At 43.7% G+C, this 25,610-nt stretch overlaps 1 protein-coding gene across 2 annotated transcripts in view; it reads right to left on the reverse strand.

Moving 5' to 3' along the window:
- The window catches only part of PRKCA (protein kinase C alpha), a 146,482-nt gene extending 124,426 nt beyond the window's left edge, over positions 1 to 22,056 (reverse strand). For both annotated transcript variants that reach the window (XM_039715914.1, XM_039715915.1), the window contains exons 1-2: positions 21,884 to 22,056; positions 18,693 to 18,724 (exon numbers count right to left, since the gene is read on the reverse strand). In XM_039715914.1, coding sequence (XP_039571848.1) covers positions 18,693 to 18,724; positions 21,884 to 22,056 — 205 coding nt within the window. The remainder of the gene's footprint in view (positions 1 to 18,692; positions 18,725 to 21,883) is intronic.
- Between the last annotated feature and the right edge of the window lie 3,554 nt (positions 22,057 to 25,610).

Below are 25,610 nucleotides of genomic sequence, written 5' to 3' on the forward strand. Positions count from 1 at the left end.
TGAGTTAATTATTTCTAAAGAGCAATAATTAACCTCTGGGGCAGCTGCAGTGCTGTGCTCCTCATCTTCCTGTGCAAGGCATCCCAAGGCTTACCACTCAAATCACGGGGATGAGGAATTCTCCGGACAACATAAAACAGCACAGCCCCAAAGTCATTCCCAAACCTTCCAAGCACACATGAGAAACCAAACAGGCTGGAAGTGGAACACTCATTTTTCAGATTTTTATCCAGTCCTTGAGGAATAAAAGCAAAGTACCTGAGCACTGGAGACAACAGTGGCCAAAGCACCACAAGGAGGGCTGGAAAGTGAAGAGTTCTGTCCCCTGGCAGAGCAAGTCCCATGTAACACATTCACCCATATTCCAATATGTGCACAGAGAGTGTCAGAGTTTTCCTTACACATCAAGAAGTTATCCTTCCTTATAATGTGTCTGCAAATAAAAGGCTGTAATGCCATGGTATACAAGGAAGGGGTTATTTTTAGCTCAGAGCAGCTGAATGCTGTGGTTCAAAGTGTGATTTTAGTGTAATAAAAGAAAATTAATCTAACAGTAAATTAAGGAAAAATATGGAGGTTGCATGAAGCTCCATTATAAAGTGATTTCTAAGTGTAAAATTAAATGAATTAAATTAATAAAAAGATTGTTTCAGAATAAATTTCTGAAATATTTTTGTTTATGTTAAAGTGACTGAGAGTGGCAAGGCAAAATACTAGAAGCCAAAGATTCTGTTACTAGTTTCATTTTGATGGAAATTCTAGCATACAAGGCTTTAATGAAATTAAATAGTTTAAACTACATTTCAGTTCTTGCTAATAGAAAAATTAGCAACTGAAAAAACCCCACAAAGCAACCTTCCTACAGATGCAGCAAGGACTAGAGGAAACGCTTCATGTCAGATAAAACCCCAAAAGTGAAAAAACAGTGGTGATACATAGAAGTTTTTCAAACAGATGCAAAGCAGCATCGTGTGGAAGGTTCAGTTTACTGGAATCCATTCCTTCTCCAACCTTCCAACAACACAGAGGCCACGGAGGTGCAAACCCAGCTGCTCCAGAGCCACTCCTGCCACCTGCCAGGATGCCCAGGCACATCCCCAGCTCTCTGCTCCTGGCTCTCTCCCTTCCCCAAGGCTCCTCCTGCTGTCCCTTCCCCGTTCCCTGCTCCTCCTCTGCTCACAGGAATCGCTTTGGTGATGGAGCAAGCTCAGGGCAGGTCCCCTCTTGCCAGGCACAAATTCCTTTGCAGGCTGGCAGGGAGGGGAAGGAGCCACACGAGTTTCACTGCCTGGGCACCGCAGGGTGAACTCCCTGCCCTGCTTGGAAGCAGCCTGGCACCAGGCTCATCTCCAGGGGAAATTATGAGCTCTCCCTCCAGCCTGAGAGCTGCTAAAGCAGAAAAAAATCTGCCTCCAATCGAGGCCAAAGGGTGTTCCTGGATGAAAGAAGCAACGTCAGGAAGCCAAAATACTTCTTGAAACTCAGGGTTTAGAGCTCTGCTGGATGCTGCATTTTTAATAAATCTCCGTTTCATTCCATCAGCTTCAAATAAGGAAACATCCCAAGGATGGTGATAGCATGCTGGATTTGTTGCTATCTGCAGGAATTAGTTCCTATAAATAGTTTTCCCAGGCTTTTTAAGACACAGCTGTACCAAGTTTCCCCCAGAATCAAGCTAGCCAAGACATTGATTCCCTGCATCATTTGTCACTTGCACAAAGGTTGTGACAGGATCCCAACACCATCCCGGGCTTGTTCTGGAGATGCCTCATCACACATTTTAATCTTATTATCTGTGAAGATGGAACACCATCTGCAACAAGCTTTTAAAGCATTTCTTCTCCAGAAGCAGAATTCAGCGATGATAACGAGATTCTGCGAGCATGACTGGATAAAATTTTAGCGTGTTAACCATGACCCAAAAAACAGTGCCATGGTTTAGGAGGAGGATTCAGAACTGCTGGAATATAGTACAAATCTCACTAGAGCCTCAACATGTGCTCACTACTTCAGCCCTTTCACACAACCCGTCAGCTGCAAAGAGGGATTTGACAAAGCCAGGGTAGATACCATCAGTACCCACAATAGTATCCAAAAAATCTCAGGCTCGTATGGATTTCTCAAGTTTAATCCTGCAATGAACGAAAAGAGAGGAAGCAGCTCGCTGACTTCCCAACCTAAATACATAAAATGTTTCAACTCTGCAATCAGAATTTAAATTCACACCCGCCAAGCGAGAGATGAAATGACAACATTGGAGCAGAGGCAAGCTTGGGTCTGGCACGGGCAGGGTTATTGCAGTTTGCAGAAACTCATCACTGGATTGGTGCCAGCCACATGGATGATGCTGGGAATAGATTACTTGGGAGCAAGCAGCCATTGAGAGAGGTACCCAGGACACATTTATTCTCATTTAAACAACCCTTGAGTCACAGAGTGTGCTCAAGAAGGCAAAAGAGGTTTAGATTTAGAATACACTCCCCATAAGAAAACCAAATGGAAGAGTAAGAAAACATAATTCATTCTTCAGATGTAAGTTATGAAAATAAGTCCTCGGTGAAAGATAAAATTGTTTCTAGGTTGTGATCTCCTCTACAATGTCCTGCTTGAAAAACTACAAATTCCCACCAGCCAAAAATTCACCCCTTACTTTGCAGAATCAAGAGCAAGGGCAACCAGGGGAGAAAGTCTGCTCAAGCAACACAGTACAGCCAGCTCACTGCATCAGAGGTCAGAATTGCAAGGTTCTGTTCTCATTCTGACTCATCCCTTGAATATTCACACTCCTCAGGACCAGGAGCTCGTGAAGCATAAATACATCTTTGCACAAGACTTTGTACCACAGCAATGAAAAACAAAACAAGTCCTGTTTCACGTTTATCTCACGCTCATCTCCCTGATCCTGACACAGTCTGTGCAACCCAAGCACTGCTAAATATCCCATTTTACAGGTGGAGGCACTATTAGTCTAACACACAAATAAAACTCAAAACAATTCCGTTTTTAGTGTTTTGGAGAGCCTAAAATCAATGACAGAAATGCAGAGTGTTGTCTAGAAACAACATTTAGGAATGCCAGACACATTTTTGGTTTGAATACCATAAGCATGTTATGATCTGCAGGTCCAAATGTGAAGAGACAGCCCAAGGGTGTGCAGACACAGGTTAATTAGCAAAACTAGAACATCTGGATTGCTGATAAATTTCTGTCTTGTAAACACACCAGCAATCTATAAATAAAAAGTTCTGCTATCAGAGATCTTGGTATCTACTCAAGAGACAGCATGAAATTTTTTTAACCCTAAAATCACCCACCATCTTCACAACTGGCTCTTTTCATAAAACTGATCTGGAAACACAGAATTTTGAATAACACCTTGGTTTATTGCATTATTCTAGTGAAAGCCTGAAGTCTCCCATCAAAGAGGACCCATTTTGGACACACCTGTTTTGAAGCTGAGCAAGCTTTGAATTGCTAGCTTGTTCAATGAATTTTTGTGGAAACTGATCTCACAACTTAACAAAAAAGATCTACAGAGAGATGTTTTCATATCCCAACTCAACCTGAAAGCAATTCAAATTTAAAACCATTTTAAAACTGACTAATTTTAGAACCATTATACAGGTACTACACATGTTAAATAATAACCAGTGTTCTACCTCTCCTAAAACCAAAGTCCAAAATATGCAAGAGCAGAAAGATTTTTTTTTCTCCATTCAGTCTGAAATCTTTGAAGGCTTCATGGCTAAGAGTGATGAAAAAAAATTGATGTTTTACCCTGTGTTAACAACTAATCCAGCACTCATTACCTTGCTTTGCCAAGCCCTGGTGATGTGAAGAACAGGAAAGGGAGGCTGTGGTGCCTTTGCAGAGAGTGTGAGGTGGGAGGAGGGACCAGGCTGGCAGTTCTGTGTCAGGGACATGCCAGAATTAGGACAGGCTGCTGGAAAACTCAGCAGGACATCAGCTCCTGAGAGCAGCCTTCAAAAGCATTCTCATGGCAACACGGGTTCTGCCATTAAAGCAAATTAATAAAATATCAAAACTGGGGGCCCAGGCAAATGTTAAAGAGTGGATTTGTAGCTTCATGCTTTCCTTTGGAATGCACAAATTAGGATGGTGTTCCTGCAAAAACAAGGAGGCAAGACACACAGACAAGTCGAGGCTAAATCAGGAACTATAAGCAACGAAACCTGAAAGTTTTAGATGTTGTGCAGCCAGCCAAACCCAGGCTGCTGCCCACCAGGCTGCAGAGGGGCAGATCTCAGCTGGGAGAAACCCCAGAGCTCACTCACCACAGCCCGAGAGCCAGAGCAGCTGGAGAGGAGCCCAAGGACCCAACTCCAGGGTGGTTTCTGAAAAGAGCTCATTCACCTGGCCCACACCCCTCGTGCAGCACGGCTCTCTCCAGAGCCACTCCCCAGCCCAGACATGTTTTTTCCAGTCCTATTTCACAAAAGATTGAAACTTCTTTCCAACAGATGCGTTTTGTACTGCGGTAATTCGGTGATATTTCCTGGTGGCTGGTAACACAAAAGCTGGGGCTGCTTGCTCCTAAGGTTGCATCTGTTACCCTGCAGGGCAGGATGAATGCCTAACTGCACAAAGAGACACCACAGAAAAGGAAATTACTCTGGTTTTAAGCCTCAACCTGGGGATAAATAATTTGTCCATGCAAGAAGAGCTTGAATTAAGGCTTCTATTTGTTCAAAATATGACCTAATAGAAGGAGAAAAAAAAAGAAAACCGCAACCTGAAAAGCAACTTAAACATTTTCTTACCAATTTTACAGCTAACACAACAGAAACTACCTCTTGATTTTCTCAAGCAAGATCATCGTTGTTCCCATCTCCCATCAGCCCTTTGATTTCTGAGATCCTCTTAATTCAATTAACTGCATACAACAAAACAACCTCCACAGAAGGATAAATTCACCCTAAAACTCACTGGGAGCTACAGACAGAACTTGGCTCAAGGAGTGAATTTCTCCTAACACCACACACAGCAGAGCCATCAGCTGAGCTTCCTGTGCCCATGACAGCACAGCAGGAACAGTCTCACACCAAGTGAGAAGGGCGTACCTGAGGAGAATAAGCTTTAAATATATAATTTTCTGCTCCATCGATAACTATACCCTAAAACAAGAGGGGAGGGGATGAAAATAAATCATCTCCCTATCATTAAGCCTGGCATAACTCTGTTTGCTGAGGAATGGTGCTGTGGGCTTTTCCTTACAGGGTCAGCAATGTGTGGATGGTAAAATACACAAATTATTTCACAGGGTGTATTTATGTTTGACACAAGCACAGGGCATGAAGCCCTCTGAGCTTCCTAGGAACCAAGGATTGCATCTTCTCACTTGTGCCTCTTAATTACTGTTACAAGAGATATCTGCGATGAGAAATTCTTTTTGCATGAGCCAAGTATCCAGTGGATGCTTCAGGTGGTGTTCATAGCTCTGTCCTTACATGCAGCCATAGCAAGCATAATATAAATTATATCACCTATTTATGTGACAGAACATTTTTGTGTAAAACTTCAGGAGACCTTATCGTGCTATCAAATTGAAATTTCAATACTGAGCTCCAGCAAATAATTTCCACTTCAAAAAGTACATCTGGAAAGTGAGAGGATAATATGTGCAAGTATCAGCACATCTCGTGTCTCTCTAGGTTACTAAACCTCCTGTATCAAGGGCAGCTCGCTTTACTAAATATTAATGCAGAACTCTGCATAATATGAGGCTTCAGTTATTCAGAAGATCTCTGAACTGCAAATAAAAATAAGCATTAAAGCCCACACTATTAACTACAGATTAAGGTCAGATCCCAACAGTTGTTCCATACAGAAGAATGTAATAGATAAGCATCCACTGACCATGATGATACTGATCCCTTCTACAAAGCAGATTGCAAGATCCAGGCTTTAAAATTTTTAAGAACATTTATTAGCTCAGCATGAACGCAATCCTTCACTCCCACAAAGAGTGCAGAACTGGGACAAACTGTGTTTTGGAAGTTCTGGAAAGGCATCCCTTACACACCTGCTGGCCAGCCCAGTTTGCATTCTCTGCTCTGCAAATCTGACACTTCTAAGATTAACCCCACTGATTTTTATCGCTGATTTCCTTTTCATTTGGCCATGTTAAATGTCAAATGATCCAATGTCTGACACTGCCCTTTTAATTATTACAACCAAAGCTTAAAGATGACACACACACATCCCCTCACCCCTTCAAAGTGAGGCTCAATGAAACACAGGAAACAGTAAGAATTCAAAGGTCAATATTTGCATAAGTGGAATAAAAGCCAAGAAAGCAAGAGTTATTAAAAATTTAATTCAACAGTAAGTTCTACAATTATCACTCTGTCTAAGGTATTGATTTAAATTACAAAATAAGCTTCATAGATAGTGCTGAGGACTTCATTAAAAATTACTGAACTTATTTATCAATGCTTCTTTCAGAAAGCTCATTACAAAAACCTGCACAACCCCAATTAGACCTCCCAAGCGCATTAATGATATATGAGGTCTTTTATTCCCTCCATCAATCTTAGGCTACACATTTACTTATATAATCAATACTCCAAAGTTAAGGAATGTCCATAAATTCACGGCCTTGCATCAATGAATCTGTTCACTCAATACCCTCTCACACAGAGTCCCCGTCCCTGTCAGTCACATTAACCCAACCAACCACATTTTATTGCTCTGTAATCAGGATTCAAAAGCACTTGAGATGACAGGAGCAATAAAAACCCTTGAGACTTTATATGTCCATTATGGTGGCTGGGTTGTTTAAAAACAGGAGCTGCAGTTGCAGTCTGTGACTATAAATATGCACAGCACCAGCACAGGGCCAGGGAAGCTCTGGGTGCAGGCAGGAAACAAAGGAATCTGAGGTCAAAGACCCTCTGCAGAAAGCAGGGGAGGGATGCAGCAGCGACAAACGTTTGTCCTCCCTCTTCCCAAAATAGAAATCGCTCTCTTAGCAAATATTTTACAGTGGTTTAGGACTTTTTCTAGTCCATTTATGAAAAAAGAAGCCTGGACAAGGCATATTGAGCAAGATGTCAGGGTGAGGTATTTGTGCTCCAAGGTACTTGAGCAGTCCCAGGCCTCCAGGGATTTGCTGCTTGCTGGACTTCCAGGAGAACCCCTGACACTGACAGACCTTGCCTTCAGCACATTTGTTGTCAAGTATCCAAACCCACAGGAGCCATGCAAAACCTCTGCTGCCAGAGAACGACGGTGCAGCACTGAATAAAACACGAGCCTTAAATGTTTGTAACATCACGCATTTATATTCTGAAATGAAAGTGACGCCTGGCCTTGTACCAGGTTTAATAATATACAAGAAAATTCTGTTTTTTGCAAAGGGTTCAAAGAAGCTCAAGCTCAATTAGATCATCAGCACTTTATATAAACTTGACAACTAAGCTGTTCCTCATTACACAGCATCAAGAGATGCTGACAAGACTTGGGTTTTGCAGAAATCTTAGAGATGAGCTTTGCTGCCTTTTAGGAAAACAAGGGCAGGCATCAGTTTTACAGCTCCATCAGGCACACCTGGGTACCTGAGGCAGAACAAAACACTTAAAAGAACTGCTCAGTAAAACAACAACTGGCAAGAGCACACAGGGAGCACCAGAACGCAAAACCCTCTAATGCAAAAGCCTGCTGTGCAGTTGGCATAACGACTGCAGATCCATTAGGAAACAATACAGCTTCCCAGGAAAATGTATAAAACATCTCCACCACTTGCACTTCAGAACCCTCTTCAGCGACTACACAGCTTTTTAGTGCTCCTTTTCAGAGGCAAATCAGGGATACTGGTGCACAGGGGCAGGACCTGTGCTGGTGGCACCAACACACAGCAAAGAGCTGGAGGCCCCAGGACAGAGAGGAGCTGGAGAGAGCCCAGAGGAGGCTCCAGGATGAGCAGAGGGAAGGAGCAGCTCTGGGAGGAAAGGCTGGGAGAACTGGGGTTGATCAGCCTGGAGAGGAGAAGCTTTGGGGTGACCTCACTGTGGCCTTGCAGTGCCTGAAGGAGCCACTGGAAAGATGGAGAGAGACTTTTTACAAGGGATGGAGGGATAGGATAGAGGGAATGGCTTCAAACTGCCAGAGAATAAGTTTGGATGGGATACTGGGAAGAAATTCCTCCCTGTGAGGGTGGGCAGGCCCTGGCACAGCTGTGGCTGCCCCTGGATCTCTGGCAGTGCCCAAGGCCAGGCTGGACAGGGCTGGAGCAGCCTGGGACAGTGGGAGGTGTCCCTGCCATGGCAGGGGTGGCACTGGATGGGCTTTAAGGCCCCTTCCAGCCAAAGCTGTTCTGCGATTCTGTAAACACAAAGAAATAAACTACCAGTAAAAAAAAAAATCCACTTTTTCTCACTGGACTGGACTAAGAATGATACTTCACGAAGCTTTCATATCTAACAAAACACAAAATTCCCCAGGGTCTTTGGGCAATTGCCATAGTTGTGTGTTTGTGCTGGCCATACACTGCATTAAAAGCACCATAAAATACAGTTTAACTAAGCTGCACAACAAGATTTATTGAGCCTTTGCTGTGTTTTAAAGGTTCACAACTTAGGATCTCTCAATAAGATCTAAAGGAATTCTGAGCAATATCTAGGCATCAAACTATTTGAAACAGACCATAAATGAAATCATATTTTTCTCTTTTCTTTCTGTATTGTTGCAGTATTTTTCTCAATGGCACATACACAGAGCAGAACTGAAAAACACCTACCCAGAGGAATCTACTTATTGCTTTCTGCTGCATCCACATCACTTGTTTCAACAGGGAAGTTTCACTCTATAAAATTACATCCAACATTTGTAATTTGCAAAAGCTGATGACAAAAAAAGGAAGATATAAAACTGACATACTTGGAGTAAGCTCAGAATTAATTAATTTAAAATTTACAAACAAGGTAGGAACAGTCCAAAATCTAATTTCACAGCACATCACAAATTCAATCAGCTAACATGAAAATAACTATATATACACTTTAAAATAAACTCTGCTGCTCAGTCTGTTTCTATGTTTATCATTATTTTGTAATATTTTTAATGGGAACAAGTTCAGGGAATTGTTAGGCTGAAACCTATTTTATGCAATTCTGGAACAGGAGAGAAATGGAGCTGCCCAGAACCTGTCAGCACCTCGCAGGGTGTCACCTTCAGACACACAAAATCCTCTCAGGATCAAAGCCTGGATGCAAGAAATGGAAAAGTATTTCAGGTAAGAGGCTTCTAGGGAACAGGAGAGGTAACACCTCTCCCAGGGAATCAGGAGATGCCGTGGAAATGCACATAGGGTGGTAGAGGAGCAAAAATAACTATAAGGGGGATTTTTCCCAACAGCAATGCCTTAAGAAACAAAGAAACTGAAAATCAAGCCAATAAAACACTGATGTACACAACCACTTTGCATAAAATAAGGATTATTTCTGCACTCTCAGAACATAGTCACTTTTTTTCCTATTTTTTTCTTTTTTTTTTTACTATTAAAGGCCAATTCCTTGAGAACACGATTACTTCGAGGTGGATTCTGGCTAATCTTGCTGAGTAAAAACCAAAATAATAAACCCACACAGACTAGAAGCTGAAAGAAGATAAAGTATTATTCCAACTCCTTCTCGTACATGAATAATGGCTTGTTTACTAAGGAGCTAAAATACCACATTCAGCACACATTCCAGGGAAGTTAAAACTGCTGATAATTTCAAAGGAAAAGGAAGAATGTGCTTTGGGAGGAGAGTTACATTGGAAATAACCTTCAACACTCTTCAAAATGAGAATTTCTATCTACAGCCCATGCCTTGGATATGTGCTGGTCCTTCATTCAGCAGTAAAATAAGGAAAATCAGTATTTAAACCACTTTTGAGTCACTAATCCTTTTTTAACATATTCTAAGTAGACACCATCATGCACATCCTGGTGTCAAAAGCCAGGCACACAGGACCCAGCTTCTAAACACCTGATCCTTGTAGCTTTCATATTTGAAAATGGATTGCCACCAATGTTCAACTGTGCCATCAGTGTAAGGATCATTTAGAGAGACAAAAATGTGGAGTTCTCAGCAGCACAATCTTCATAAAATTCTGCTTCAGAATAAATTACAAGCTTCATTTAACTCTATGGAAATGCTTGCAGTGTATGCAATACTGAGAGCTGTATATAACCCCTTTAATTGAAGTTAAAGACAAACAAGGAGCAATAGCTGCAACTCCAGTTAAAAATCACTTTTTTAAAAATATGAGCTATTTTCTTAGCAAAAGGAAGACAACTTGACAATTGCTACACAAGGCAAATAAAGCCCTGAATGTGCAATTTGTGTTGATCACTGTGCATCCACTGACACTTCTGACAGTGGCAAAACCTCTATTTGTAAATGATGAGCAAATCTAAACCCTGACAGGCCATAGTATAAAGACAAGCATTAATTAGACTTTTGCAGCTTCGTTTTAAAAACTAAGGAGTAGCAAATAAGAGCAATAATGGCTATATTTTTGGTGTTTCTGGATGAATTTGCACTTTTAGTTTAAAATGTATGTTTCTGTATCAGTCTAAATGATAAATAAAAGAGGACATTTTGTAAACTAGACAGGACAGACAAAAATAATGATTCCACTAGACTTCTACATTTATAAGGACATATTTCAGACTTCTAATAAAGCTCACTTGATGAAACGATTCTAATTAATAGAATAATATGATTTCAAAATCTAAATTAAGCCAGCTAGAATATAAGCTGAAAAAAAGACCTACATGCCTGCAGTACCTTAGAGTCTATATTATGTAATTGCAAAAAGGAACAAAAAAACTTAATGTAGATCACATTCTAATTAAGAAGCCAAAGTAAATGACACTGAAATGCACAGAAAGTTACATATGCACATGTTTGGCTGCCTGACTTAGAAGGTAACAGTCATGAATCACATTTATGGAAGGCATTATTCAGAAATAGCTGCAATTGAAAAATTAACAGTTGATAACCAGCTCCAAGCACTCCCAGCCTCTGCAAGCCGTCAACAGGCACTGCTGGAAACAGTTAGAATTAAAATGTTCAGCATCCACAGGAATTCAAAAACACTTAAAGGGTAGTTCCTGTTATTAATTACACACAAGAGAATACTTCTCCCTTAGATTTTCATGCTTCTACTGCAGATGGAAAAGCTGAGGAACTGAGCCTAAAGTATTTATTAAATAACTTATTATTTTTACCTCTCACCCTAAAGAGAAACAACCCACAAAAGCAAACATAAAAGAAATAATTATCAATGCATCCCAAGAGGGAAATCTGTTTTCTTCATCTTCTTGCAACTTTCTTTTCAGCATTTCATTAAATTCTGCTCATGGCATCCACAAAAATCTTTTATAAAATGAACACCATATGTGGTGTGTAACAGCAGCTGATGAGCAGGATAGCCAAGGGAGAGGGAAAAATTAAGAATGTGACAAACTTTATCTTGCCCAGGCCTCAAACTGGTTTATCTGTCAACTGGGGATGAGCTATCACTCCCACATGTTCAATTAGAAGCTGAAGAGCTTCATGGAATTACATCCAGGGCACTGGAACAGTCAGTCTCCTAACTGGAACACACTGCTGGGATATCCGACCAATGCCAGTAAACAAACTTCACATGGCAGAATGTGGGAAGGGTGAAGATGGTTTTGATTTTGAAATGGAATATAAGAAAAAAATGTTTGCTGCAAGATAAGGTTTAATTATGTTTGAGGCTTGATGAGCACGGTATCACCAAAGAAATTTTCAAGAAAAACAGGAGTACAATGCCATATTTATTTATTTACTGACATGTTCAGTGCTGAGTGAATTACACAGTTAATTGTGTACTGAGCATTGAGAATCACAGAATCCTTTAGGCTGGAGAAGACCTGCAAACAATCATGGAATGGTTTGGGTTGGAGGGGACCCTAAAGCCCATCCAGTGCCACCCCTGCCATGGCAGGGACACTTCCACTGTCCCAGGCTGCTCCCAGCCCTGTCCAGCCTGGCCTTGGGCACTGCCAGGGATCCAGGGGCAGCCACAGCTGTGCCAGGGCCTGCCCATCCTCACAGGGAAGGATTTTTTCCCTGTTTCTAACCTAAACCTGCCCTCCTTCAGTCCTATCCCTGCACACCCTGGTGACCATCAAGTCCAACCCTTAACACTGCCAATGCCACCACTAAACCATGTCCCCAAGAATCACGTCCACATCTTTAAATGCCTCCAGGAATGGCGACTCATCCTGATCTACACAATATATTGAAGTTTGGGAAAGCATGTGATTGTAGTAACAAAGAATCCTCACCAACACACAGAGGCACCTTCCCTGTCCTGACACAGATGTCCTGCTGCCCCTTCCACCCAGCTCAGGGACAGCAAATCCCCTTCCCAGCACAGAAGGCAATGGCTGAAAGCAAAACCTGCACACCTGCATGGCCAGGTAACGCTCCAAAAGGAACACATCTGTGGAGGAAAATGCTGTGAACTAAGCTCTTCATTTCAGGGCTTTTATGTCTGGTGGTGTCCAGGAACCAAAAGCCTCCAGCACCTGCTCTGTAGCACCCAAAGGAAAAGCTCCATGCTCCAGGACCACCCAGCAGCACAGACAAAGCTGGGATGACTGGGATTTCCAAAGGGCTCTCCTGCTCTGAGCCAGCACTCGTGGGTCTGCACTCATTAAGACTCAGGAGTTTCACCCATCACTGCTGTTCTCAGGAAGAACTCAGAACATGGGCAATTTTTCAAAAACCTCTCAGAGCTCACCTGCAGAAATAGGAACAGAATCTCAGCTTTCACAGGCATCAGCAATTAATGGCACCATATTTCCTCATAAAATGGGTCAGACGTTGCAGAAGTAAGGACAGCCGAGGGAGGGGAGGAACAATAAATAGGAGCTGACAAGACAAATGCACAACAAGCATCTTATCTGTATGTTTGTATATGTCAAATTATCTGCAGATCAATAAAATTACTGCCTTTTGAGAAGGGATCCAGAAATACACAGTCCACGGACCAGGCTGAGAGCAAAAGGCCAAAGGAAAGGACAAAGGAGAGAGAGGAATCATGGAAACTGCCTGCAGATACAATTCATGCTCCCAGGTGCTGTTCATTATTTTGTGTGGGTTGTGATTTTTTGGGGAGTGTGTATAACAGTTTGGGTTTTGCTCTGGGGGTTCCATTTTTGAACAGATACCCCCAAGTAATGCCCATGAAAATATATTAACGAGGCAGCTGCTGCAAGTGTATTTTTTACTGAGTTCCCATTTCAGAAGATTTCATGCTGACTTTCAAGCTCCGCAGTCACAACCTTCCATGGAATTAATTTCTCAATCTCAGGCTTAGAGCAACATTAGTAAATGTAAACTGCAGCACATGACTAATAAATAATATAAAGAGCACAAAGGAAAACACCCACATTGTTCAAGCCCTGGTCTGTAATATCCCCTCTCACCACAAAAATGATAATGATACAAGAGAAGCAGTTCTGGCATAGAAAGGGGAACTTGCTTTGTGTCTTGTCCACCCTTTGGCAAAAACATTTCCAAGTAAGGAAGACAAATTATTTTTATGAGAAACAACGCTGCAAAGCAATAGATTTCTCTTTCTTGGTTACAAAGGCAAATGAAGATTGTTAAAGGAAGAAAAAACTGTAGGGGAAACACAGCCATCAGGATGGAAAACCAAGAATTAAACCTTGATCCATATATAGAAAAGAATAAATGGTGCTGCTCCTACTACAAATATATCAGCACTGAAGACTGATGAAAACTGTGGGTGTCAACCAGGTTGGAAGTGTCAGAGTTTTCACTGGTTCAAATCTTCAGATCATACAGCAGTAAAAATCAGTTTCTCAACCAAAACACTACACAGACCTTTAACATAACATTTTAAATGAAAATATGTGATTTAAAAATGAGGTGGCACCAAGAGGTTCTTTGGTCTTTTTGTTGTAGAAAAGAGGTCAAGAATCATCAGATAAAAGAGAAACAATGCAGAGGAAATGAAGTGCTGGTTTGATGTGCCAGTGTTACAATATTTGAGTATTAAAAACTGATAAAATGTACCCGTTTTCCTTTTCAGTGAAGGAATTGCTGTAGATGTCTGCCTAGCCCAGACCCAGCATGGCACGAGCTGTTCCAAGCAGCTTAGGACCACAGTGGAAGGTAAAATTCAACATTCAGAGAAAACTGATCTGAAAATAAACTGGGGGAAGACAGGAAAAAACAGTGGAAAGAGCAATAGTTGCCCAGATAGGGGAAGCATAATGATCTGCTTTAATTGATTTCTCTAGTTTTTATTTATGTAAATTAGGAAACAAATGTGAAACTCTTCCTTAGCTCATTACTATCCTAAAGCCAAATGTATTTCACAGCTGAACTACAGCAGAATATTGCACTTCAGTAAAGCCTGCAGCAACCATGTAAAAGAGGGAAAACTTGCTGTTAATAACTACAAATTTTGACCATTTAGGAGAGAATGAACAACAGAGCCTTGATCAGGAACATGAGCTGATCACATTTATATTACTGTAACTAAAAATATTTCTGCCCTGAGGAAATGTGCTGAGCCTTCAGTGGTGAACTTAAAACAACCTCTAAACCTACATAAATACATGTTCTACAATGTTTGTTCTTCACATCTTACTGAGTTCCTATTTGTTGATGTCTGTTCAGCAGAAAAATGCTTCTTACAAATCCAACAGAAAGAAACAAGTATAGGTTACACTCAGAGGGGATCAGTCTATCAAAAGGATGATGAAGCCAAAATTTAACTTAATTGCTTGCTTAATTTAAAGCTAGCTGTCTCAAAAGAAGAACTTTCATGCTGTGGCAGATTGAAAAAGCTTTAAATTATTCTGTTTTTCACATTGCTCTTGCAGTATTTCCAGGTGCACATCAGAGGAAAGCTTTCAGTGCTACAGACAGCTTGCTGGCCTGCTTGACAATGTAAGAAAAGAAAACAAAGCCAAAACTTCCTGGAATGATCCTCCCATCGTGTTTGCACTGCCACAGACATGATCAACAGCAAACAGCAAAAGCAAAACAGCAGAATGAGAACTCCTGCTTCACAGACACAATATTTTAAATACTTCATGTTTCTATAAATCAACAACAAACCACAAATATCAGACGGCAAAATGCTTTCTAATAACAGGAATAAAAATTGGAGAGAATCCCAGAATCTGAGGTTGGCAAAGACCTCCCAGACCATTGAGTCCAACCTGTGACCAATCCCCACCTTGTCACCAGCCCAGAAAACCGAGCCCACACCCAGGGATGGAGACTCCACATCTCCCTGGGCAGCCCCTCCCAATGCCTGGCCACCCTTCCTGTGAAGAAATTCTTCCTGAATCCTTTATCTAGGAGAATATTAATCCTGCTAAAGTCTTTTAAGTCCATTTTCAAACCCACACATGGCCAGAAAGACAGACATTTTCCACTGCTACTTCATGATGCCCAACCCCCTTCTCTAAAAAACTTCTTTCCAATCATGCAAGAGAATTCTGCCTCCTCTCCATGAACTAACACATGGCTGCCTGCAAACCTCAGCAGTCCTCCTGAGCTTCTGTTTGCTGGAATATTCAGCAGCCACATTAAAACGCACCCATTAAGAAAGACAAACTACTTAGCATGTGGACTGTCCCTTGCTGAGCATTTGTGTGGTAATAATGCAATTGCACCTGACCCTCTGCCACATTCAAGGCATTAAAACCACACCAAAATTTAATTTGCTGTCTTTTGCAAATTCATCAGAATCCCATAAATAATGAGGTGGAAAAAAATTATCTTGCAAAATGTTTTAGGGACATAAATTGAAATAATTCTCTTCAATTCTAAAGAGCCCATTTAAATGTCTTTATGTAATGCTGAAGCTGAATACTACAGCAGAAACAGGGATCTAAGCAAGTCCAATGAAAAAATGGGTCAAAATCAGATCATTTCACTATAGCAGTTTAAGTTCCAGTAAAGTATATATTAAAATATTAAATTAAAATATTTTGTTTGAGGGCATCTCAAAAATAAAACTAAAACTGTATTTTGTGTGACACTTTTTAAATGGCATTTTTAAGAATACATAAAAAACATACTATATTTGCTGCAATTTTTAAAACTGCATAACAATTAAGACCTTTTGTTTAATTAAAGAACTCTAATGCAAATATTGATAGAATTGCAGTTTTTCATAGTAGAAACATTATTTGAGTGTGGTGTGTGACTGTTGTGGGCCTTCCTCTTCCCCTTGGGATCAAAGACAAGAAGAATTTCAAACAACTTTGGAAATAACAAAACCCCCAGCTCTGAATTCTGCCTGAGGTCAAGTTTGTGTCTAGTGGGAGATTTTACAACACTCTTGACAGAGTAGAAGAGGCTTTTTAGAATGGAAACCCTGAAGAACGAAGAACTCCAGTCATGCTAAGAGCTGTCACTGCAGTGTTCTTTCCTTCATGTCGTACTGAAAATTCCACTTTATTCTCCATTTGTCATTCTTCTCTGTAAAGACAGACACTTCATTATAGAAATTAGGCTTTTCTTCTGCAGCCTACCTTCTAGTTTCAGACTTTTGGTTTTAATTTCTCATGTTCTCAGTAGTTTTGATCACTAATTTGGCTTTCCAGCTTTAGCTGGTGACATTTTAGACAGAAGATTCAGAAAGCTGAACAGAAAAAACACTGATTCAGTGGTTTAACTTTATCATGGAAGTTTTATTTGTCAAGATTATTATCCCAAGAGTATGAGCTCCTTGATTTTGAACACAAGTATAATGAATAATGGTTAAAAAACTCCATTACTTAAAGTGCACAAACAACAGCTTGCTACAAACAATGTAAAATCAGAGTATTTCTCAGAGATTTTGCCCAAGAACACAGACAAAACCACTGGATACAGCAGTCTCCAAAGAGAAAGTGTAGGTTCTCACTCTGATACAGACAAAAGCCAAGTTTGAACATATTTAGATTCCTAAAAAGTGTCACTTCTGAGGCATTTAAAAACAAACAGAGCTGCTCTAGTGCTTTACACTTGGTTATGTGCATGAATGTTATCTGCAGGGGAAACAAGACTGAATCAGAACTTCAGCTGGCTCTGTACAGATCAGTCCTCAGCAGCAGAACTGCTCCTGGCTCAGCAGAGCTACGATGGCAGGAGGAATTCCAGGCAGAGGAAAGGAAACTGAAGAGGAAAGGAAATCCAAAGCCCTGGAGATGAGCTGCCAGGCCAGGGTGGATCTGTGGCTAGGGCAGGGCATCCTGCCCAGCCTGAGCCCCCAGCTGGGAGACAGCAGAAAGTCAGCACCGTGCGAGCTGCAGAAGCTGGATAACTGCTCCATCTGAATGCAGCCCCAATTATTTTCTGTATACCAGCAGAAATCTGTAATGAACCTCTAAATAATTCCTGAACTAGGAACCACTGAGCTGTCCTGAATGACTGGGGAAATGCCATTCCCTTACCACCTCAGCACTGCACATCTACTCATCTACAGCACTGCTTTGGATGTGTTGGGTGGCAAAACCCTGGAGGATACCTACAAAATTTAATATTAATGTTTTGGGGCACAGAGGAACAATCATGGATGTCTGCTTACCTCCATCAGGAAATGCTGTGTGTGTCTGAAAGGCTCAACTTGCAGAAAGAAAACTTATTTCTTGCTAATCTTTAAAAGGCATCAGTCTTTGACATCCACTTTCTCAGAGGTTTAATTTCAAAAAGCATCAGCTCACATCAACTTTCACAAAAATACCACAGAATCCATAATTTCCCTAACTGCTACGTAAAAGCAATGTTCAGGAGAGTCAAATGTGCTCTAAGGCAAGAGCAAATAGCCATCAGAAATGCCATGAAGAAAGAAGCAAAAGGGCAGCTAATGAGTACACAACATGCAGCTGCAGCAGGAGTGACAGGGAGAAGGTGGGCAAGGGAGAGGGACAACAAAAAGGCTCATCCTAATTAAGCAAACATGTGACAAAGGAAAAAAATCTGCACTAGTGGGTGTGGTTATTTAATGATTAAATGCTAAATAATGATAAGTATTTGGCAGAAATACAGGCTGTGTGACAATACAGCATTTACAGATATACTACAGCAGCTTTCAGTTCCTCAAGGTTAGCAGGTTTATTAAGTCAGTGATTTTATACAGTTGGATTTTGCATTTTTGTAATTCAGTATTACATAAGACAGAATTGTCTTGTCCTAATACAGAGATAAAGCCAAAGGTCCTCCTGAACATGCATTGTATGAAAATGAAAACCAGGGACTTTGGGTTATGAAAAGAAGCCATATGACTAAAAAGTGAATCCATTTTCCAAAACGCCCACACAGACAAGAGCTTCTGATGAGAAAAATGATCTCTGCAAAGCTAAATTGCACAGATTATTTCCATGAAAAGTTAGAATCTTGCAGATTATACGATATTTACTGTGCTGGCATTTAAAAAAAAAACCCACCAACTTTTTATATTATTACAGTATGAATAATTACTTGATTGTTCAATGTAAATTACATAAAAATCAATAATTACTTAATTGAATAATTGCCTTATTTTAGGATTCACATAGGCAATGATGCTTGCTTAGTTTTTCCAGGATTGTTTCTCTCTTGCTGCTGGCGAGTTTTGGGTACCTTTAAAATGAGGTGCCACCACCTGTGTGTGCCAGCAAAGCAGCTGTGGCTTACCTTGGCACTGGAATCCTTGCTTCCCAAATCCCCTGCATAAAGAAGGAAAAAAACTGCCTTAGTATGTTTGGTTTTAATTTCTACTCAATGATCTCTAAAAACATAAAAATAGCTTCATATTAAATTACTTCAGGTTTTGCTACGACAGCAACAGATTCTGAAATACACAACACAGACCAGCCCACCCATTTCAAAGCAGAGAACAATAGCTGTCACCAGCTATGTAATTTCAGCTTCTGGCAACAATTTTTTTATTATTATTATTTTACAAGCTATTTTGGATCTACAATTATCATCATCTGTGATTGCTGCATAATATTTCAACTCGTTTAATGCCACATGTATATTTAACAGCCACGTAAAATATTCCAAGTTCCAGCAAAGGCACGTAAAACAAACCAGACTTGGGGTTTCATCCAGATTTTGGGATTACAAGCTGCTGGTGTGAGGCTCAGCTAGAGTCCAGCCGTTTGCTGTATGGAAAGCAAGCAGGTGAAAAGTTTTGCTTGTCTCAACATAAAGGAGAAGACAGGCCCCTGATTTTCATAGTGATTGTTCTGCAGCTTCCTTGCTCCATTTCCATAACGAAACACAAATGTGTGTGCAGCACTTCTGCAATGAATACAATGACAGTGGCATCCAGAGTTCCAACACATTTTGTACCTCTGGCAAACTCCACTGCTGTGGATTTATTTGTTTATCTTTAAGCATTCTCTTCCCACAAAAATAACTGTTTTGAGTATCCTGCCTCTAAACATTTCTCTGCCTTTTTCTTTGCAGCCTGTTTTTCATCTGGAGAGCTGGAGCTGCTCACACAAACAGACAAAGCCATGAGCTGGAGAAGCTGTGTGCAATTAACAACATGCGGCTTAATTATCAACTTTATGGAAATGGTTTCTTAAAAAAATGCATCAACAATTTCTCCACTTTTTATTTATTTATTTATGGAAGAGACAAATCCTTCGGTGCACTGTTCCTTCAGGATGAAGCTGAAATGACACAGCTTAGAGCATTTCTCTGCACAAGTTGCTACTTCTTGTTATTATAAGCAAACCTGAACTAGGAAAGCCAGGAGAAAAATCAAAGTACTTGTTTACTTGGCAGCACACGTGCCTATATTGTCATTCTGATGCTTTTACCACTCATCTTCATAAAACTCAAAAGCTGGAAGCGTGGAAATGCAATCACAAGAAAGCCCATGGCGGGACTAAGAACATGAAACAGACCTGAGATAATTTTTAATCCTTTGAAATAGACTTATTTGCAAATATTCCTGTTTTATCTGCTCCAGAAGCGCGGCTGTTGCTCAGTGTCTGAGCTGAATCCCTGCAGAGCCGCAGCCCATTCCACTCCCAGAACAGTTACAATGTAATTTTTAAGTAAAAAGTCTTTTAACAAAATATCAACACTCTAGAACCAAAGCGGAGAGGTGAAAGTTACTGAAGAGAAAAAGGAGGCACTAAACAATTTTGGTAAATATTACCTGATGAAACGTAATCTAAGGAAAAGAATCTATTTGTATATTTCATTGAAAGGTTGCGTTTACTGTTCTTTATACCTCCAAACATTGTTAATTGACACAAGTCAATTTGGAAACACTCAATGGTGCGCGATGGGGAGCGGCCCACCTCCAAACCAGAGAGCCAAACTCATTTTGGAGGTGTCAGATGCTCTTCTAAGGAATGCGAGGAGCTTCCCCAGGCTCAGCAAGCACGACAAGACAAGAGCCCAGTCGCTCTTGCCACCTGTCAGCCACGGGATACCCTTTCAGCTCCAAATCCTCTGTCATTCGTGACAGAGCTTGCTTTGTTTTATAATTGTGCTGCCGGTGTGCGCGAACCCCGCTCGCAATAACCCTGCAGCGGTTTTTCACACCTCCCAACTCATTCTGGTTTAGATCAACTTTGAAGCAGTTCCTGAAGGTCTCTCACTTTTACCACACCCAACTTCCACTTTTTAATTATTTTTTTTCCCCCAGAAAAAGATTAAAAGAAAGAAAAACTCAGAAATTTGACTTGTTTCTTGTGCAGTCTACCATGTCAGCTTTCCTTCCTTACCCTGCGAATATATTTCAATCATTTCTGGCACAAGCACAGGCTTTGCTTCAGCATGCGAGCAGAGGAAAACTGACAGAGGAAGGAAAAGGTCCGTGTTCAGAGACATAAACACACATAAAAAGAGCAAGAAGCGTGCCACGGCCACAGAGCCAGCCGCGCGCAGACCCTCTCACAACTCCGGCCAGAACAAATCTCAGCTCTCCTTTTGAGCACCCAGAGCCGCGGTGCAAACTTGAGCGGCGGAGCAGGGCTGGAGCGAGGTGCGGGAGGGGAATCCCGAGCTGTTTGCGCTGCACGGTCCCGGCAGGTCCGGCACCGCCGAGCCCCGCACGGCTCCTGCCGAGCCCGGGCCGCTGTTCCTGGCCCGGCACGGCACGGCCCGGCCTGCCCCGGCACGGCACGAACCCACGGCTGTACTTCTCCCTACCAGCTTAGCAATGAGGGTGTTGGTAGGGAGTTTTCCTGCCCTCTCGCGCAGGAACCCTTCTCTCACAAAAACCACCCCTCCCTTTCCTCGGCGTGGAGCGGAGCAGCGGTGTCACCGTGCCCGCCCGGCCTCGCTGCCCGCCCTGGGCACAGGAGGGAGAAGGGCGGGCACCGACCTGGGGGACCCGAGTTTTGCCGCCCAGCAACGCCCCGGTGTGACACGGGCACCCTCCGTCCCAGCGCGGCTGAGCCCCCAGACCCCGGGGACGAGGGGTGAGAAACACAGCTCTGGACCATGTGGGAAGCGACGGTCCCAGCGCGGGGCTCCAAACCCTGCGGGTCCCTGCGACCCCCCGAGCGCCGGCAAGTTTGGGGGTTCCCCCCGCCCCGAGAGCGGGGTGCGCCCAGCCCCGGGCCCCCCGAGCAGCGGCAGCCGCACGCAGCCCGCCGGGAGCGGGATGCGACAGCGCCGGGGCAGCGAGGTGACACGGGGGGTCACCCCCAGCGGGGTCACCTGCCCGGCCCCGGCGAGAGCGGCGGCACCGCGACCCGGCTGCCCGGGGACAGGCGGGCGGGGAAGGGAAGGGAAGGCAGGGCAGGGAGGGCGGCTCGCCGGAGCCGGGGCTGCCCGAGGCGGGGAATCCCCCGCGGCGGAGCGGGCCCGGGCGGCGGCGGGCGCGGGGGGGGACGCGCGCCCCGGGCTCTCACCAGATGAAGTCGGTGCAGTGGCTGCAGAAGGTGGGCTGCTTGAAGAAGCGCGCGATGAATTTGTGCTCCTTCACCTCGTGCACGTTCTTCTGCCTCAGGGCGCCCTTGCGAGCGAAGCGCCGCGCCGCCTCCGGGTCGGCGCCGGGCTCGGAGCCCGGGAACACGTCGGCCATAGCGCCTCCTCCCCACCCCCCGCCGCTCCGGGAGTCGCCGCCCCGACGTCCGCCCCGTCCGGCGGCCGCCGAGCCTCTGGCAACGGCGGCGCTGGGCGCTGCCTCCCGCTCCCAGCCTGACGTCGGAGCGGAGGAGGATCCCGAGCCCTCTCGCCGGCTGCTCCGCCCGCGGCTGAGCGAGCGAGCCCCCGGCCGGGGCGGGGCGGGCGCGGGGCCGCCCCCGCCGGGGAGCGCCGGGCGAGAGCGGGGGGGCGGCCGCACCTGCTGGCCCTCGTCAGCGCCCGCAGCGAGCCCCGGGGCTCTCACACACCGGGGCTCGCTCTTACACACACACCCGGGGTGCTCTCACGCACACCGGGGCTCACTCTCTCGTCCACACTCACCGGGGGCTCTCACACACACCCCGGTTCTCCCCGCACACCAGCTCCCCCCAAAACGCACCGGTTCCACAGGCACACACCGGTTTCCCCCCTCTCTCTTTCTCTCACATTCACCTACACAGGCTTCCCTCACACAGAGGCACGCACAAAAGCTCCACTAACTCACACGCGCACGCTCAAAGGTTCCCTTAACACACGCACACAGAATCTCCCCTCTCACTTTCTCTCTCTCTCTCTCTCCCCCACGCAGAGATTCACGCACACACTGAGATTCACTCCCGTGTCACGCACAGACAGAAAATCCCCTCGCGCACACACAGAAGGTCCTCTCCTCTCTCTCTCTCTCACACACAGAGGTTCCCCTCACAGACCGGCTCCTCTCACCCGCAGCTCCCTCCATGCCCACACAGCCCCAGCAGCCCGTTCTCTCTGCCCCTCACACAGCCCCACACACACTTTTCCCGGTGTCAGCCATGCAAACCCACACCTCCCCTCCCTGCCGGCAGCAGCAGGACCGTGACCCCATCCCTGCTTCCCTTCGCACGGGTGGCAGCAGGCACAGCCGCCGGCGTGTCACAAAGCACGGGGAGCCTGCCCCGCGCTGCTCCCGGCCGCGGGCTTCCTGCACCCACCCGAGCATCGTCATTCCTGCACCACAACAAACCAAGCGCAGCCCTGTGCTCTCCCCCGCGCACCTTTCCCCTTCCTGCCGCTCTCAAACGCAGCCACAGGCGTGCGAGCGCTGAACGGCCGGTCCCACAGCACCACAGGATGTCCTGTGCCATGGGTCTGCATGTGTCAGTGTAAATATCCCGCAGTATTTCTTACTCCAATACAAAATCCTCAACAGAAAGTGTAGGAAACATTCACCAAGTCTCTTTCTCTCATTAGGGCATTCAGCACATACACAAGATTTTACCTTGGTTTTATGTCATCAGGTATTCCATAAAATAATAGACCTCTCTGTCTTACTCACATTACACACAAAATAATCCCAGCTCCCTGGATACAGAAACATCTGCCCATGGCATCCTCTCATAATAATACACTCAGAAAAATCATGACTATGCTAATGTAAAAGCACAATATATACATAAAGAAACCAAGTATTAATCATGTTGTTATTAATAAATGTTATACGCGTCGTTACAAGTTTACACATATGGGAAATAAATGCATGTGAAAAGTTCTGCCCCAGTATATCTACACACTCATCTGTCTGTGTAAGCATGTGTAAGATGTTTTATTTCACAAATGAAAGCCAGCTAATTAACTCAAATTAAGTGCTGATGGGAAAAGTGTGCATGGACACTGAGCACAGAACAGAAATAACTTGCTACATACTATCTTAATTTAAAAGCCTCAGTTTCTGGGTGCAGCTTGGCAGAGCTGGAATGTCCATGGCATTTCACCAAATAACCAATGACAGGGATGGCCCCGCTTTTCTCCAAACTTAGAGAATCACACCAGATGCCCTAGAAACTGTTGCCATATGCCCTTGCTTCATGGATTTTATTTTGTGAGCAACTACTTCCAAATTTGATCTTAAATCCAATGAAATATAAAGATTTTTAATTTGGTCTCCACCTATTCTGCACATGTTGCAAATCTCTTCTTCCTCTTCAGAGGGAATAGATTTTTCTTGCCTTAATCAATTTATGCCAAAGCATGAGGAGCACCAAGAAACATTTTGTACTCTTGTTAAGGGTTCTATCAAGAAACACGAAACGTGTTTATTTCCATTCCTTTTGTGCTGTATCACAAACACAGCCACAAAACTGGGGGACCTGAAAGGGACACAACTTGGATTACATCGGGTTTGAGGCAATCTGCGTATTTTGTTGTTCCTTAAAATCTCACAGACCTGCTGAATCATTTTGGATTCCAGTTTCTTTCCTGCCACTGACTCTGGACCAGATTCATTCACTGAAACATTGGCGAGCGTGCCAGGCTCGTGTCAGGCGCCAGGGAAGAGCCAAATGGCACCAGTCACAGCACTACAGGATCACAGTAGGATTGCTCTCCTGTCTCTCTGTAAAGCATCTATTTCACCTCAAACCTAGGGATTATTTGTACATCATGACTAGACACACCAGGCAAAGAAAAACTCCATCATGTGTGCCCAGATAACCAGGTAAACCCTTAAAACACCCCCTTGCCCTACTGTATTTAACACACAACTCCTTTTACTGCTGCAGTTTGGACACACATGTAATAAATAGTGCTATAAAAACTTACACAGTGCTTTTATTATATTCACCTTCAATTTCAGGCTTTGTCACCATGGCCAGGCCACTCTTACAGAGATGCCATAGGGGCATGCTGTGTTCCACTCCCACACACCTTTGGGATGTGCTGTGGTGACACCAGCTCCTCTTGCTGGGAGGTTTTTTATTGCCTGGACACATTTTTCCCACTCTGGTCTCAGGTCCTGTGGGTGACACAGGAACTCATCCCTCCTTTGTAAATAACTGGAGGAAAGACGTCTGCCACCTCTTCCTGAGTGAGCACATTCCCCCAGCAGCTCATGGCTTGCTCTTCTGCCCAGGGGAGCGTTTGCAATTTGCTTCTGGTTCAGGCCATCTGGACGAGGAGTCAGCATTTTCACTGTTTGTGTTCAGGCATATACACGGCCATTAAATCAGAGCACCAGCTTTTCCAATCTCCTGGCCAGCACCTTCAGAACTCCTGACTCCAAAGTGCCATTTATGGGGTCTTCTCATATCAAATTTACTCCTGTATGGCTGTTTGGATAATATCCTAGAGACTGTCCTTGATAGAAGTTCCCATTGGATGATTTATGAGGTTTTTTTTCTCTAAAAATTTTGATTATTGCTGTAGCAAGCACAGCTTCTGAAGTTCTGTCTATATTTCCATCAATACCACCCAGGTCTGTAAGTGCATCTGGGTTTATTTTGAAAGAGATTTCTCCTGAAATGTCTTTGCTTTCCCTCATCTGCTGGAACTGCAATCCATCGTCTGCATCACTTTTTAATCAAAAAGCAATAAAAAAGGAAACATGTATCAGGCTCTGCTCTGCCTCAGACCCATTCAAAGGGAGCCAAGGAGAACACCATCAACTGTTTTGGCAACTGTGACTGTTTTATTATTTCCTGCTTCTGAGAAATAGCCAACAGGAATCACTTCCTGCTGCAGGCCTAGAAGGAAGTTCAC

Source organism: Passer montanus, unplaced genomic scaffold (genome assembly GCF_014805655.1).
Source record: "Passer montanus isolate IOZ18808 unplaced genomic scaffold, ASM1480565v1 scaffold35, whole genome shotgun sequence".
In the NCBI taxonomy this organism is placed as follows: Eukaryota; Metazoa; Chordata; class Aves; order Passeriformes; family Passeridae; genus Passer; species Passer montanus.